Source organism: Nothoprocta perdicaria, unplaced genomic scaffold (genome assembly GCF_003342845.1).
Source record: "Nothoprocta perdicaria isolate Ctin4 unplaced genomic scaffold, notPer1 scaffold_76, whole genome shotgun sequence".
Classification (NCBI taxonomy): Eukaryota; Metazoa; Chordata; class Aves; order Tinamiformes; family Tinamidae; genus Nothoprocta; species Nothoprocta perdicaria.
The window spans coordinates 2731490-2748130 of record NW_020456043.1 but is presented as its reverse complement, the minus strand read 5'-3'; the positions used below and the strand labels follow the sequence as shown (position 1 = coordinate 2748130).

Genomic DNA, 16641 nt, shown 5'->3' with positions numbered 1-16641 from the left:
TGAAAGACAAACATGTCAAATTATTTAAGGAAATACTTTAACTAGAACCCTCTGAGCTCCGCCATCCAGCCAGCCCTCRATCCACCGCACCGTGCACTTGTCCAGACCGCTCTCCCGGAGCTTCTGTATGAGGATGTTATGGGAGACAGTGTCAAAAGCCTTGCTAACGTCAAGATAGACAACATCCACGGCTCTCATCATTCAGCCAGTCACTCCATGGTAGAAGGCTATCAGGTCCATCTATAAGGCTATTTATATATAATGTTTTATACTTTTATGTATTTACATATGCTTATAAGGGTACTTTTCTATATAAAAAGCCCCTGCTCTTTCCTTCCCCGACCCCAGGTGGACTTGGCCACGTCCTTGTGTTGTGGAAGAGCGAGGTGGAAGCAGCCTCCTTGCAATGCAAGGAGAGTCACTGGTATCTCCCTCCAGCCAAAAACAGCAGCTGGGGAGAAAACTTCACCTCCTCTTAATCTCATCAAATCTAAATCCAGTTTCTCTTTCTTCTTAGGTCTGTAGTGAAGTGGGGAAGGCCGGGAAGGACACAATGCATGGAACAATGTAAGAAGTGGCTGATATCAACCAATTCCTGTCCCTCTTCCCTTTAACTTCATTAGCTCCACGTAACCTCCCTCACCTTGGCTGTCCACATCACAGGATCCTTAGGCTCCTCCTGCACTGCAGAAACTCCTACAAGAATAAACTTAAAAGACGAACTTTGAAATCTTCTTTCATGTAAACAAGCAGCATGTTATTCTGTTTGAAGTGTACATGGGTATGTATGCACCACTGACGAGGGACAAAGCCGAGGACAGGGCTTCCCTACCAGCACGCTCAAGCTCTATGGTGCTSTATTTCCACAGCGGCTGCTCCAGTTGCCCACTGGATACCTGGGGAGAGTTAAGTAATTAGTGACACCAGATGCTTCACAGCAGCATTTGCACAGCAGGTAGGAAATCAGGGGTGAATTTGGACTGCTGTGCATGGAGACTTGGCGAGATGACTCCCATTAACATTAATGACAGGGAGAGCTGGAGAGAAACACAACTGAATCCCTCTCAGCATTGGCCTGCAACATCTCCTGGACAGACCTGGGGAAGGAGCGGTRTTGTTCCCGAGAGCGCGCCCCGGGAATGCGCACCCTGCGAGGGGACCTGCTCCAATGCCCAGGAGCGGCAGCTTGGCATYTTGCCATTTGGTACGAACAATCAGCAGCATTCCGTGCCATTCCGAGCCAGGAGAGCTGTGCTGCTGCTTATTTGTTGAAGCAACCTGGCAGCACGGAGCGTTTCTGTCAATCCCCCTCGCTGCTGCCGAGGCTGGGAGGCTCCATCCCTCCCGATACCATCGGTGGGATCCAGAAGTCTGGGGCTGCTTCGCCACAGTAATGGGACCTCTCAGCARTGTCACCTATAGAAAGTGTTCCCTTCAGAGGAAAACGTCCCCTATGAACAAGGGCGTCAAACTGCTAGAAGTCGTCCTGGCTCCTGTCTGACAAGGGCTGTGGCCAGCCCTTAATTCTACTCTCTTCTTCCCCATTTGTGCATCCTGGCCTTGTATGCATAAGGATCAGCAAAATAAGAGAATTAAAAATACAYCTTTTCTCTGTGAAACAGTATTTCTTTGTTAACAACATGGTAAGGTGCCCTTCTGGAGCAAACAGAAACCCCAATACAGAGGCTTTGCTTTAAATAAAAACACTTAATTTATACAATAAGCTGCTTTGCTTACAAAAGAGGAGAAAGGGCGCCCTAAGTCAGGCAAAATTTTTCCTAGACAGTGACTACATACAATGGCTTTTTCTTGGAAAAAATGAGCTACACTGCATAGAGATACTGCCAGGGAATGAGGAAAGAGCCGAAGCTCGGGATGAAACCAGGCTGGATATGCAACAGGAGGCAGTCCTTCCCTGGGGGAACACCAAGAACAGGCAGCTTCCCGCCTGAAAATATGATGAAAAGAGGACACACTACATTTGTTTCAGCCTCATGGGAGAAGGAAGAAGATCTTCAAAGAAATATATACATATATATACACACATTTTTCTTGCAAAAAAAATAGCTAAAAACATTGATGCCTTCACAGGAAGAAGGTCCAGACTTGCTCTGGCCTCACAAACATCTTTTTTATTTCTGTGGATAACATGTAGCTCTTCCCTCCAATTACGCTRTGATAGCTAATTTTGCATCTGGGAAAAAGCATCTCTTATTTTTAAGTTCTCTTCTGAAACTAGCCCTTGGCCCTTAGCCTGATACACAGGTACTTTGGGTGAACCTCCCCCTGCTACCTGCACAGCTCTGGAATCAGGGAAATTAACTGCTGACTACACCCCCATTCAGCCAAACGGAACCTGGTARGGGTCAAAATTCAATAAAAACACAATCAAAATTAAGGAATATGAGATATTCAGCTCAAAGATCCTGTGTTATAATGGCAAGTTACTTAGGTAACATAGGTAACAKGGGATTGCTGAAAAGATGCCACCAACAGAGCCCTTTCCCACAGCATGAAGGGACCCACCGTGGTTCTGGAAGGAAGACCGTGTTCTCCCTATGGGAGCAAAGTCCAGTACAAGCTCTCGCACTGCTTATACAGCACGTTTCTGCAAGGAACTTGAAACATTTAGTCAGGTTTAAACTGCTTTGGACRAAAGTCTTCCAAGCCAACATCAAGGCATGGTCAAACACTCGTTTGCCAAAAGGTGACGCAGAGGGACTGCAATATATTTGTGTCCATCTAAACAGAATAATGCTAGTCCACACCAGTTTACCATGGATAATCTATGCTAATAATTAGGTATTTCTAGCTCTTTCCTGCTTCAGTATTGAAGACGTTCTATGTGTTTAAATTGTGCTGGTGCAACCTGGTGTTTACCATTTACCTGGATGGCTTCTTCAACCACAAAACAAGGATCATCTTATTTTTCTTCTCCTTTTCACATTCAAATATTTTGACACCAGACCAAAAGGGATTGCTATTTTTGCAGCTTCAAGTTATATTAACAGAACAGAAGAGAGTGCAACCTAGAGACATCCACGATAGCTTTAAGCCCAGTAGGTACCAGCATCGTCACCCGCAGAAGGCGCCGGCAAAGTCACCCTGCTCTGTGACAGATGCACTAAAAGCAGAGCCTTGACTAAATGCAGCTTGATAGGAAGGGTAAAACTGAAGGACTTTCCTGCAACTCCGAGGCTCAGTAATCCAGCAGGACTGTTTGAGGGGGAGGCAGAGACACAACCAGTGCCTTGGGACAGATGGATACCTGCTGGACCGTGCACAAGGCAGACAGCACCTCCTTTGGTCCAGCATCCCCCGTGTGCCCCGGGTTACATTTAGATCGCGTGTGGTTGGGTTAACTCCTCAGCTGTGCTCCTTACACATGCATGTGTTTATAAAGGCTTCTTTTGTTGTTTTCTTAGGGCAGGAAAGCGAGTATGCGTCAGAGCGGCACAGAACCGGGAATAACAGCTGAACGGCTTTTAGAAAATCTCCAATGGGAAGAACAGAACACCCCCAAATAAACCATTATGCCAGCATCGTCCTCGTGAAGTACAAAGAGAAGGGGATGACACGCAGGCCTGTACGAGCACCGAGGGCAGAGCCCGTGACGGTAACTCCAATGGCCACCACCGCTGTGTCCCAACCTGCCGGACATCTCGGTCAGCAACAAAACACCGCACACGAACCCACGGGCAGCAAGCAGCACCTGCCACCCAAACCTTGGGGTCGGAGCCTCCCAGCCAAGCCTGTAACAGAGAGCAAGGAGAAGCAAAGACCTTCTGGAGATTTTCCTCAGCCGTTCGCTGTTGAGCTTGACAAACGCAGGGCCTTTTCCAAGGAAAAATTAGAGGCTTAAATCACCTCTTTCAAAGAGTTTTTGATCCAAAACTCAACGCGGTACACTTAGCTTGATGGACCAAGATGTTTTCCAATTGCTTTTCCCACTTCCACTATGTTCCAGAAACATATACTTTTAGTTATTTCCTTAAACAGATCTGGAGTGTTTCATCAGAAAATTTWAAAAAAAAAGAAGAAAAATCTAGCTACAGTGGAAAATTTTAGCTTTTATGTTTCAAATCAAGAATACGACTTGGTTTCCCAAGTTCTGCTCTGTTTTGCAGAGCTGCTTTTGACACTTATCTAAATCTGTGAGGAAAGCTGCCTTTCTCTGTAGTTTTATTTAATAAGTGTTTACTTAAAAGAAAAACACATTTTGATGGAAAACGCTGGCTGAGCGCCTGTGATCTCCCTCGTGTGTCTTGACGTCTGAGTGAAAGCCTCTCACAGACCATTATTCATAAAAACGCATACAGAACCCCCCATCCCGACTCGGTCCTGCACAGAGTCCTTGACATCACACACACACACACACACACACAAAATATCTATACAGTAAATACTAAATGAAAAGAGAAAATTTCAACCACTAAAGCACAGCATTGTCCAGGAACGTTTCAATTCCTAATACTCTGATCTCTCAGGAACTTTTGATYCCCCTTCCCTGTATCGTTTTCACAGCCAGATCCAATCTCCGTTGGTGTCTGCAGCTTACTGCATGATCAAGTATCTCCAGGTAGCAATTGTCTGCCTAGCAATATTTGATCATTAATAGATAGCAGAACCCAGGGGAATATCAGCATGCAGATGAGGGGAAATCACCAGGAATTTGATTAGAGTTGGAACCTAACATTTGTCATGTTCCAGAAAGGCATGTGTGATGTATACTAAGTAGCAGCATATTTTATATATATATATACACACATATATATATATATAAAGGAAGAAAAAATTAGAAATAACTATTTTGATATTTTGAACACAACAGGTTTAGACCATCTAGCCTTAAGACCCCTTAGAGCACTCTTCCTGCTACCATCAGAACTAAGGAGAACGTGGTACTGGGATGCTGGGATAAAGAGAAATATTTGCTCTTGGGGCTTTTATCCGATAGTTCCACAGGGCTGAGAGATAAAACCCTCCTGCAGCTGCGTGCTGCGGCTGGCRTGCACTCCAGCACCCTCAGCCCAACACCACGCCAAGCAAATACTCGAGTAGCCCGTAAGCTTCCGCAAGGCAAGGAAAACCCCTCTCCAAGGCAGGTGTCCCTCCAGCAATCCCACAGAAGTCTTCACCATCCGTGTCTCTGAAGCAACCTATGTTTTAAGATTCACCTGACCAAGCTGACCAAGAAAGGGCACTTTGAAATAAACAAAAGCTCCAATTTTGCAGGTTTATAAGACGGTTACATTTTGTGTGTGCACGTTATTATTTTTATTAAGTACTCAGACAACTGAAGTTCTAACCTAGAGCCCTAGCTATTTTAACTGTTATGTACTGCCTCCCGCGCTCCGTTGGAAGCGTGGACAATAACAGCTGTGTGAGGTATTGAGACCTGCTCATTTCCGAGAGCTACATACAGGCATGTAAGTTAGAGTCAAATGAAAAGTTTATCCTTACGTTAAACCTACAGCAACAAGCTACTTTAAGAGCAAGAGCCACCCTACTTCTGACAAGGCCAGTCATTGGCACCAGTTCTGTGCTAGTTGGAGCTTTTTTTTTTTCAGTTTTATCCCATTTTGCATCAACACACGGGCTACATTTATCGCAGTGTGAAGTTTTCATTTGTTCCCTCTTATCTGTAGCTCTCGGGACCGTTTGTGTTGCTCTCCCCATGCTTCAAACATTACAGCCTGCAACATTTYAAATGGTGCTGTTGAAACATTTATCATAGGAACATGAAACATCACTACTAAAAAAGTTTTCAGCAACAAATAAAGCTGAAATACTGTAATGTTGCAAAAACATCCTTATTTGCTCCCAAATCCCTACACCACAGCAAGTGTAGAAAAATACAAGCAATTAAGGGTTGTCCCAATGACTACAGTTTTGCAACTTTCTTCTTATACAAAAGCAGGACAAGTTGGGTCTGAATTTAATTAATCTTTCTTATCATAATACTACAATTCCATTCCAAGAGGCTTACATACGTGAGCAGCCTCCTCCACCTTTGGTGGGAACGGTCACAAGAGCTAGGATCAGTAACACAAACCTGTCCTAAAGTACCACTATTTCTGTACTGGACTTCACAAAGAACCTGCCGTTTTCTTATAAAAAGCCAGATAGTAGGAGAAGTTAACAAAAAGCATGATAAAAACCTTTCCAAACTTTTTACTTACAGTACACGTCCACTCTTATGGACTTTATAGCTGGCGAACCCAAGCCATTTTCGGCCTTACAGTAGTAGCGGCCTCCTTGATGTCGCTGGATGTTGGTTATCCTCAGAGTTTCATTGAAGACACTCGAGTCTTGAAATCGGTCAGAGGCACTTCCTGCTGTTTTGGTCCACCTGATCTGAGCAAGCACCAAAAAAGACTGTTAAAGTTGGCTGTTTGTAAAAACGAACACAACACAGATCCCTGCTGAACGGAGACACGTGCGCAGAGGCTGGGACCTTACATCAAAGGACTYGGGGAACGTCCCTGGAGAACTCGGGAGCCCACACTTGCAATTAAACACGGCACCCAAGAGGCTCTGGCTGTAAGCTTGTATTTATCAAAAGAAATGATTTTTGATGGGGGAAAAAAATAAAATTTTAAAAAAAGAAGATAAATGCCACTAGGTAGGGATGTGCAGAGCCAACCCTCCACGATACCAGCTTGAAAAATTGTCCATTTACAACAAGCAGAGCTTGCTAGAAAAGCCCAGCTTCCTGGTGCACTGTATGTGGTTTGATACTGTATTAACRAAAAAACATGGGGAAACACTTTTAAAACAGTTGATTGCTTATATTTTAAGAGCCAAAACATCCAATTCCAAACAATTCAAGAATCAGCAGCTTGARACCACAAAGTATACGTATCTGTGTATGAACAGATATTTCTGCAAATAGTATTCAAAACAGTTACAGTGAGACGGAGTTTTTTGCCCGGGTGTTTTCCCAAACTGCCAAGACATTCAGAGCAAACGCTGCTAGTCCCCAAACAGGCAGAAGGTCTGTCCGCACCAAACAACAGCCGCCTTTTAACCAGGGCCTCATGTAGGAGAAAATCAAACAGTGAAACACAAAGCCCCTGTTGTGCAGACCCAGCAAAGACCCTGCGTAACCCACTGAACAAACCCAGCCATTCATGAACGCTGCAGGATCCTCAGCAGGCAGCAAAGAAACCTCTACACCTGGGCCCAATATTCACGGTCACCCCGGCTCTGCTAAACTCACTCCTTCCTGCAACGACACCGGCAGGTCAGCAGACACCAGAAAAMCACTTCCCATGCTATACCGGACAAGAATGAAAAACATCCGGGGAAATCAGACATCTGTGACTTGCCATGCCAACCACAGAGCAGGTCTCAGGTGAAAAGCCCCCAAAGTGAGCTTTTCCTCAGACTACCATCATGCTGCAAGGAAAGGAAACTTTTTTCCCCCCTCAAGGAAACTRGAATAGAAGCAAGTCTGGGGCACCAACTGCTACCAAGCGCTGTAGCTTAGTCCCAAGGACCAGAAGAGATACCTCCAGCAGGGCCAGGGAAAGCAGCGACACCGCCTGTCTCTGAAGCCCAAGTCCTCCTAGGACTGCGACTTGCATGGTCCTTCCTCGCCCATCTTGTCTATCCCCCACCTCTTTTTCACCATCTGCAGAACCTTAAGCACTTTCCAGAAGTTAATGAGGGTCATAGGACAGAAATGAGCAGAGATACTATTTCATCCAAAAAAAAAGAAAATGAGTAAAATCTATAAAATCTTCATTTYGCATTGATTCAAGGAGGAGAGCAAACAATATTCAATACCAGATCAAAGGCTCCCAATTGAAAAAAAAATCCATCACCAGCCCTAACCTCACGCAAACTGCTCCCTCCTTGAAGCGACAGGCTGGAGCTGCAGGAGCTGCAGTGACAGCGAGCAGCACTCGTCCCAACCCTCCCAAATGATTCCTCCCTTTCTGGCTCGTTAGATGCACGAGCTCAAGGGCCTTCCCCCTCGCCGGGTGACCGCGGAGCGCTCGGATGGCGTTGCCGGTCTGGAAGGAAGCAGCCAGGCTCCCCAGCTACAATATTCTGGCTGCATGTGAGAGCGACGCTATTAGCGCTGCTATATTTACCAGTCTCAATCTGTCTGTACTTCTATTATAAACCCTTGGCTCCGGGGCTTAAATCATCCATAAAAATGTGCTGCGGGATAATTTTGGAACACACAGTCAGCCGGAGCGTTCTGCAGAATACGACTTCGTCATATAGATTTCAGATGCTCGAGGACTATTTTAAAAGCAGCATTCAAGGGCTTCGCTGAAGCTCCTGCATGTTTAATTCCCCTATAGTCCCTACATTCCCTCTATACATAACCTAACTTAACTGTAAAAGCAGTTCTAGTCATTTGACCGAAAAAAATTAATAGCAAGACATCCTTCTTTTCCCCCTTCTCCTATAGAGAGCTTCAAGTGGAATTTAGCCTGCCCTATCAGATACTTTAAATAATGCTTTATATAGAAGCTTCTGCTTATAGCTAGTATTTTCATACAATAGTCAGCTTTATTTATCCAGTGTCAATTTTATCCTTTGTGTGAACTCATCTTCTGCCCGCCTGCACCAGCTCAACATGCCCATATTTATCTTGTCCTCGTCAYGAGGCATTTCAACATGAAGCTCTGCGGCTCGAAACACATGTAGATTTTTCAACTTCAAAAATATATAATGTACAATTTAGAGGGAAAAGGGGTATTCTAAACCAATTTTAACCAATAATCCTACAGTGCATGTAACAGTGCCTTAAGAATAAAAGCAGAGTCAACTAGATTCTCTTTTTAAAAGATATCCTCCAAAAATTCAGTTGGTCTGATTTAGTTTCAGTTTGTTACGTACCTTAGTTATAGTTCAGCATGCACTTAAATATTAACTGATAATCCTGTGCTGTCATTTATTGACTCACTAATCAAGAGAGTCTGTGCTCTGAGATGCCACCACCACCCGTGGCAGTGTCATCTCCACCTGCTGCCATGTCCCAGCCCTGAAGCTGCTGGTTCAGGGTCCTGCCAAGGAGCTGGTGCCCCAGCATGGAGAGCCAAGCCCCAGATTCCACAGACACATCTTTACGATGCAGTACTCAGAAGGCCTCTAATTGCATAAGAACAAAACAAAAATAGACTTTCCAAAGGGTGCCCACTGGAAACCCCTACTCAATCACTGCCATTTATTCCGACTCTTATTTACCAGGGTCTCTTGATTTTTATTTTTATTTTTTTTAAAACACACACACACATATTTACTTAAAACATATGCAGAAGTCAAAGGCAACTTATAAACAAGTCAATTAACAAGCACTCTGTTTAAATACAACTATATTTAGTAAGACCATATCATAGTTTTATGTACTTCTGATTCATATCAGCTCCTAAATTCTCTGAACCATCATATCTGACAGTTTTATTAATTCAAACAGATATTCTGGGATATTTGGTTATACTTCATCCTGCAGTTTCAGGTTTCTGGGAGCTTTCCTGCAAACTGGAGCAAGATTAAGAGGGTTTCACTTTTTAGCCCACAAATATATATTCAAAACAAATAGAAAGGCAGTTCTCGGCTTCCACGAACTATCCACCCTGAAAAAAAAAGAGCAGAGCAAGAAAACAACTTGATKTTGACATTCTCAAAATAGAAAATTTTCATTGCAAGCACTGCTTTTGTCCAATCCAATAAGCGTTAAAATATCTTCAAAGTGATTTAGTCTGAAACAAACCATTTTTCTTGGCTCAAAAACAAGCAAACAAAACACCCGAGCATCGATTTCCTGACAAATCCCTTTTTAATTTTTTTCCCCGAAGAGTTGTGGCCGCCGGGGCCGGGCTGGACGTGGGCGGGCGCGCGGGGTCCGCGCAGGCGCCGCTCCCGAGGACGCTCGCTCGGGCACCTAGACCGTGCGGCTAAAACCTCCTCCACAACCTGGCTCCGGTTTACGTCGGAAGAGCTGTCGCTCTCATCCTACTTGGTGATTAAATACATATATATATATATATATATAAATTTAAGAAATAGTCACCGAAACTCCCACAAACAAGCAAAAAAAAGCCTAGAGAGAAGCAGTCTGGATCCAACTTCATTGCCTGGCACCAGGAGAAATCATGCATAGCTGTAAAAGCAAATAAAGTAGRACTTGCTTTGATCCAAAATATCATCCTATCCTCGAGTGATTATCAGGCCAATAGTCCCATCAAATCGATGCTTCTCAGGGTTTCCAAGTCCCTTTTGTCAGGTCACCTCAAACAAGGCACCAAGGCGATGTCCACAGGACAGGGGACACAGGCACCATCTGATCCAAGAGCACTCAGGGGCACCCAAAGGCGATGACTTTTGGAAGGATGGGCTCATTCCCAAGGGAGGATCCCAGGGGATCCTCAACATGCACCAACCAAGAGCCTCYACACATGCTGCTGCCCTATGGTCCTGGAGAAGGTTATGGGTTCAGCTGCACAGACTGCTGCATGAAATGGGAGCAGGACATCATGGTTTTAACAACAGGCCAATTTGGTGAAACCGCATGGACAGCCCAATGCACCCAGTGACATGATGGGTACAGRAGGTCTATTTTCATTTGAACATCACTCCAGGCTATCAATACGCGATAGTGTAGGAAAAATGTAGTTCCCAATTCCTATATCKGAAATACTAGGCTAGAAATGTTTCCAGGGTAAAAAAAATACTGCTAATTATTCAAAAACTTTTTGCATGAAACAGAGTGCCAAAAAAGCCAAAGTCAAAAAAGCCAATCATGTCAAAAATGACAGCCCCGTATCTTAGASAGGGCTAGAAAACCGTCACTGGTGGGAAGCCAAATGCGGAACTGGAGAGTCTTTGATTTCCAAATGCATTTCTTTAGGTTTGTTGTAGCCAAGATGCAGTCACTAGGAACACGAATCCTCAGTTCAGTTGCTAGGACTGCTCAAAGCGTCACAAGAGCAAGACAGACAAAACTGAGCGGCACCAACTGCAGTCCTGGGCTTCACAAGTGCAAGTCCCGCGCGGGGAAGGTCCCTTCCAGACCAAAGGAAGCACGCAGAAAACCATGCCTTAAATCCCGCTTGCTTTGGTCTTTCAGGATAACATTTGCACATTTAACTTGCATGAAAGATTTTTCACAAAGAAAAGTTATTTTTAAGCACAGTTTCTCCAAAATTAGTTTGCAGGGAGGCAAAATTGTTCCATTCTTCCACTAGCTTTGAAGGCTCCTCTCTGTTGCTCTACCCAACATGCACATACTGTCATCAAAACTCTCGAAACTAAGGCATCCCACACAGGCTTTAGACATCCAAGCATCAAGAACTAAAAACGTCCTTTGGCTTAATGACAAACCAGCAAAATATTACCTTTCTCTTCCTGTTTAGAGGCTGAAAACTTAGCTTAGGCGACTGAGTACAGGAATTGCAGGATTGACTSTGGATGCTTTCTATGGCATCACGTTCAGCTGAATCAGTCTGGTCTTCTCTTTATAAAATAAAGATGCAGACCCTAGGGAGACATCCATACGTTCAATCTCAAAACAGCTTTGAATAACCTATTAAATGCTTAAAYGCAGCAATTTACCCTAGTTTAACTATTTTTCCCCTTATTTCTTTAAGAAGTTTCACTGCTTCAAAACAATTAGCACATTTATATTGAATAACCAGTATACGTTTTGCTATGAACATCTCACTAAAGGCTAGATCTTGCTTTCATTTTTCACAGATCACCTTCCCTGGCGTTAACGGGACTGACTGAATACACAGTTTCAGAGAGCCCTTTTACCACTAAGACCAGGCTTCTTTCGACACAGTCAACATTTTGGGGGAATAACGGGGGTTGTGCATGGTTGGACCTTCCTAATGGCAAGTTACCCATTATCCATCAACAAAACTAATGAGTTTCACCAAATGATCTTAACATCTGTGACTGATGTATTTTTATTACTAGTTTTTATTTATTTAAAGAGCTTCAGTTTACTTCAAAATGAACTATAATTCTTCACCTGCGGAATAATGAACATGGTCTCAGGGCAGACCAAGGCAGACATAGCACCATTTGGATTCTCAGTTATAAATTTTAATTTTGACCTTTCACTGCTAAGATACGAAGGAACTGCGCTAAATCAGAGCCATAAATAAATTCCCATAAATTAAAATACACAGAAATTCCTTTACTAGAATTCTTAACTAGTTTAAATACAAAACAAACATAGGACACCCTGTAACATGCAGATCTTCTCATTAGTGCAGGAGCAAAAGTCCATATCGGCRTCACGACAAAACTATCATTTAATGGCCTGGATAAAATTCACATCTGAATTCTTCTCCTGTGCTGCAAGCCTCTTTGTATTTATGTCTAACTCATAATACTATTTTTCAGTGACAGAATAAGGTTACTAATGCCAAACTTGCTTCTATAGAGTTTAAAATAGTCACAGTTTTTGAAAAGAAAGCCCAGCTCAGTCAAACACCGGCGTTACGACAGCAGTAGTACAGTAAGACACACGCTATTCCGGAGCATCCTTCCTAAAGGCAGGAAGGACTTGTTCCTTCCTAATGGTATCCCATTTAAGTATTCTACGGCCAGTRTGATGGCCAAAGATAATGAAATTAATGTAATTTTTCCAAGTACAGCAAGAAGAGGAATCAAAAGGGTGGCACCCACTCCTAGCCTTGGTGGCACGAGCAACCCTAAGGCAGAAGGACACAACCTGAACACACAAATACTCCTGCACTCCGATCAGGACCCGCTCCACTCCCCAACCCACCGCCGCTCCCGTGGTGCAGACACTCGTGGTTCTTCCTGGTCTCCTGCAGATACGGACACCTCGTGCCCCAGGGCACAAGGTTCTCCCCCCTCCTTGTCCAAGGGTCCTTTCCAGCACCACCCTTGATCTCTGCCCGTTTTCCTTCCCTGCAAGACCCCTGGGAGGAACCACATGCTGCAGAGCAACAGATCACACCCAGATGGACTCAAACCAGCAACCTCATGAGGGCAGCAAAGAAAGGTGCCAACACTCAATGTTATGGCCCATATAATTTTAGTCCAGATGAGTCAACAGGAGAGAGAAACATATGTTTGGTTTCACTCTGCATGGCTACAGATCAACATGCTTGCACCCTTGGGTTCTACAGCGCAGAGCTTGGAAGGAGCCCAAGGAGCATCAGGACTCAAAGCACCTTCCCACCCAGAGCGAAGCACCCCGACAGCGTGTGCCTGTCCCACCTCCAACACCCGGCACCTTCCGGACACCATCAAGCACTGCCTTTAAAAGGCTCTTGTTCCTCTGGGTGCTCCTCTGCACGGAGCACCACGGTTACTGGCTCCCTGCAATGCAGYATCAGGGTTTACTCAAACTAGCTCCCATTTTTAAAGTTTCATATAAATATAATCCAGAAGAACCCCCTAGAAGGCTGGGGGCTAACAGGGTGCAAGTTTGGAAGTCGTTTGGAAGCCCCGGGACCAATGCCTTGGTTTGCTATGGGTTTGTGCCTGTGTATAGGGAAGGTTTTGTTTGTTTCACAGGATGAAGAAGTGACAAAGTCTCCATCCGGCAGCAAAAGTATCTGAAAAAAAAAAGTGTATTAAACAGAACTGGAAAAGGAGCCGTACTCTGCTCTCCTGCATCTGGCGCAGTCGATAAGAGTTTCACAACAGCTTTGTTCGGGGAAAAGAAACGGAGCTGTGTTTGAATCCTGCCGGCTGAGACGCTTCCCTTGCTTCTGATGCAGAGACCAGCGAGAAGAAAGCGGATCAAAACCGCAGCCAGCACAACCAGCATCATCCACGTCGTCGTGTACTTTCCTGGCATGCCTTTAAATGACTCCCACAAGTGCCAAAGAAAGGGATCTGGGAACAGTTCCCCCGGGCAGGAGAATCACAAGTAAATATCAAGACAAAAAAAAGAAAAAAAAAGGTACAGCTTGTAAGTAAAAATAAAAGACCAGGATTAGACAGAATGTTAAACTGAAGGCTAAACTAAAGCATCAAGAGATTAAGAAATAACAAGTTAACTTCCAAAGGGAATTAAGACAGAGTCAAACTGGGGAATCTTGATAAATACTGAGCAGCGGAGAGTGCACGATGGCCACGACACGAGGGTGCCCAGCCCTGGCCCAGGCTGCCCAGGGAGGCTGCGGAGGCTCCTGCTCTGCAGATCTTCCCAAGGCGCCTGGATGCGCCCGGGTGCCCCGTGCTCTGGGTGTCCCTGCGGGAGCAGGGGCTGCGCTGGGGGATCCCTAGGGCTCCCTTCCAAGCACAGAATCCCAGAATGGCTGAGGAATTCTGCGACTGCTCCATTGCTCCATCCCACATCCCCATGAGCATCTCCTGCCCGGGAAAGGTCCCTGCGAGCCGGGGAAGCTCGCGCTGCCGCTCGGGCGCAGCCGGCCCTGCCAGAGCCTCTGGCCATTTCTTTAGAATTGACATTTCACTTTCTTTGGGCGACAAGCAAACTTGCTTGATTTTACAAGAGATTTTTAGTTAATTATGTATTTACCTAGTTAGCATAATTGTCTTCAATTATATAATTAGTGTTCATATGTGTAATCATTTGAACATGTAATTACATCTAATTACACCATTAAAACGTGCAAGTCAAATATCTTTATCATTTTGATTGATAGATGTATAGGGAGGAAAAAAAAAAAGAGTGCCTCACTTGTTATTTTTATCTCCTGAATCCCAAAATCTGCCAGAGTAAGAGGATTCAGCCTATAATGTTGTTATAATTATTTATAAGGACCTCTCTGGCCTCTGCCAAGGTTATACCTTTCTAGCAGATATAGAAGAATGCAAACCACTCAAAGCTAAAGGAACCCATATTGCACTGGGGGGCTAAGATTCTTCTGCCAAAAAGTAAAATAAAAATGTTTAAGCAAAAGAACTAATGCTCTAGAATATTATTAGTGTCAAACGATGCCTTTGCTGTTACACAGAAGAGTAACAGCCCCTGTAKAAAGGGTTAATACAGGCAAAATGCAACTAAATCCTTCCTGTCCATCCTGGTGGAAGAGACCGTCACATCCTGGAGCGAAACSTCACTTCTGAAGCTCCCTTTACTGTCACACGACCTTTAGGAGACCCAACACAGTGACACTTAATAGAGCACTGACAGTCTTCACTTCGCCCCCAGTTTTGTTTTACAGCTCCACGCTGCTCAGTACCACAACCCATATCTGGCACATACAAAATGAATTAGGACAGTGGCAGCTGAGGCTTCTTTTTAATTGCTTTTGCCTGAGAAGACAAACATTTGCACATGGATTAACTAGTTAAGCTTATTTAAAGTTCAACCTTTCCTCTTCTGGTTCAGGCTTCCTTCCTCTGCTAATGTACAGAACACTCTGGTAACAAAAAAAAGCAAAAAAACAAACAAAATAAAACACCAAACAAATGTGTCTGTGCTGACTCCAAAAGCCATGAGAGGGGAAAAACTCTAATACAGTGAGTGCTCCTCTACATCTCTTGGGAAGAAGCCTTCATGACAGCATATGCTTCAGCGGTGTGTGTATATATATATATACACACGTATTTTTAAGGACTGATAAACTTGCTTGCATGCTGCAGAAGTCCTAGCTTCAGGTGTCCAGGTGGGGGTCCCCTAAAATCCAGAGACGGCCCCTCCAAGCTGTGAGGGGCTGAAGGAGAGCTCAGCCTTGACCCAACTCCATCCACCAGGACAACGTGGCAGAGCGGACAGCAACACAGCRCAGAAGGAACCAAGCTCAGCACAAGCAGCCCAACTCCCTCCCTCTTTCACCATCAGACACCTCGGTGCAACTAGGCTTTCCAAGCTGCATTTCTGCCATGAAACTGCAAAAGTCACCATCTCAAGAACCTGCATTAGCAGGTGAGGCCGTTGCTTCTGCCCCTTGGGTGGCCACTGTGAAGACCATACGGAGACAGAAAGCACATGGTAAGTTTGCTGTATGTAAAACTGTAATACGTTGCAACATCGGCCAGAATGTGCATAAACCACACAGGGAAACACCGGTTAGGGTGTTAGTAATTCAGGGGAAAAAAATTTTCTTGTTCCTTCATATCCATGTCTCCTGCACCCCAACCTGTGGGATAATGATGGTGGCTTTGGCTAACAGGCCGATATCCTAAGCTTTCTACGCTTGAAAACATCTTCCTCCTGCCCTCTAAATTCCAAGGGCTGTAAGAACAAAGCTCTGAGGAACAGCTGGGTTTCTACTGCTCAGCGGCTGAAATGTCAGTCATGGAAGCGCATGCTGGCGCTTGAAAAATCTTCCCTTGGAGTGCCTCAGCTTTAGGCCAGGTTCTGCAATCAGGAATAGGAAGCATGAGGTCCAAAGCTTAGAGTCACACTGTGCCTTCTGGAAGACACTAATTTATATCTGGACTTCTGTTCCTAAAGTATTCTGTTACTGGAGAAGAAATTGGAGAGGGAATCAAATGTGGTCTCCATCCACAAGCACTTCTGGCTGCTGTCAGAAAAGACCACCAGGAAGCCACTGCCCCAAGCTGTTGCTCCCCATGCAGGAGAAGGACTCTTCCTCAGCCATGGAAATTCTGCGTCCCTGTCCTGCTCCAGGATAACATTATCTGTGTTAGAAAGAGCTGCGCGCTCACAGACCAGCTGTCTGCCTAAAATGGACTTTCTGTAGGGGATTTCTGGCAAGT

General features: G+C 44.7%; 1 protein-coding gene across 1 annotated transcript in view; it reads right to left on the bottom strand.

Annotated features, from left to right (window-relative positions):
* Positions 1-16641, bottom strand: part of MDGA2 (MAM domain containing glycosylphosphatidylinositol anchor 2) — a 160082-nt gene that overhangs the window by 127094 nt on the left and 16347 nt on the right. Inside the window, exon 4 of the mRNA XM_026051505.1 lies at positions 6183-6357. Coding sequence (XP_025907290.1) covers positions 6183-6357 — 175 coding nt within the window. The remainder of the gene's footprint in view (positions 1-6182; positions 6358-16641) is intronic.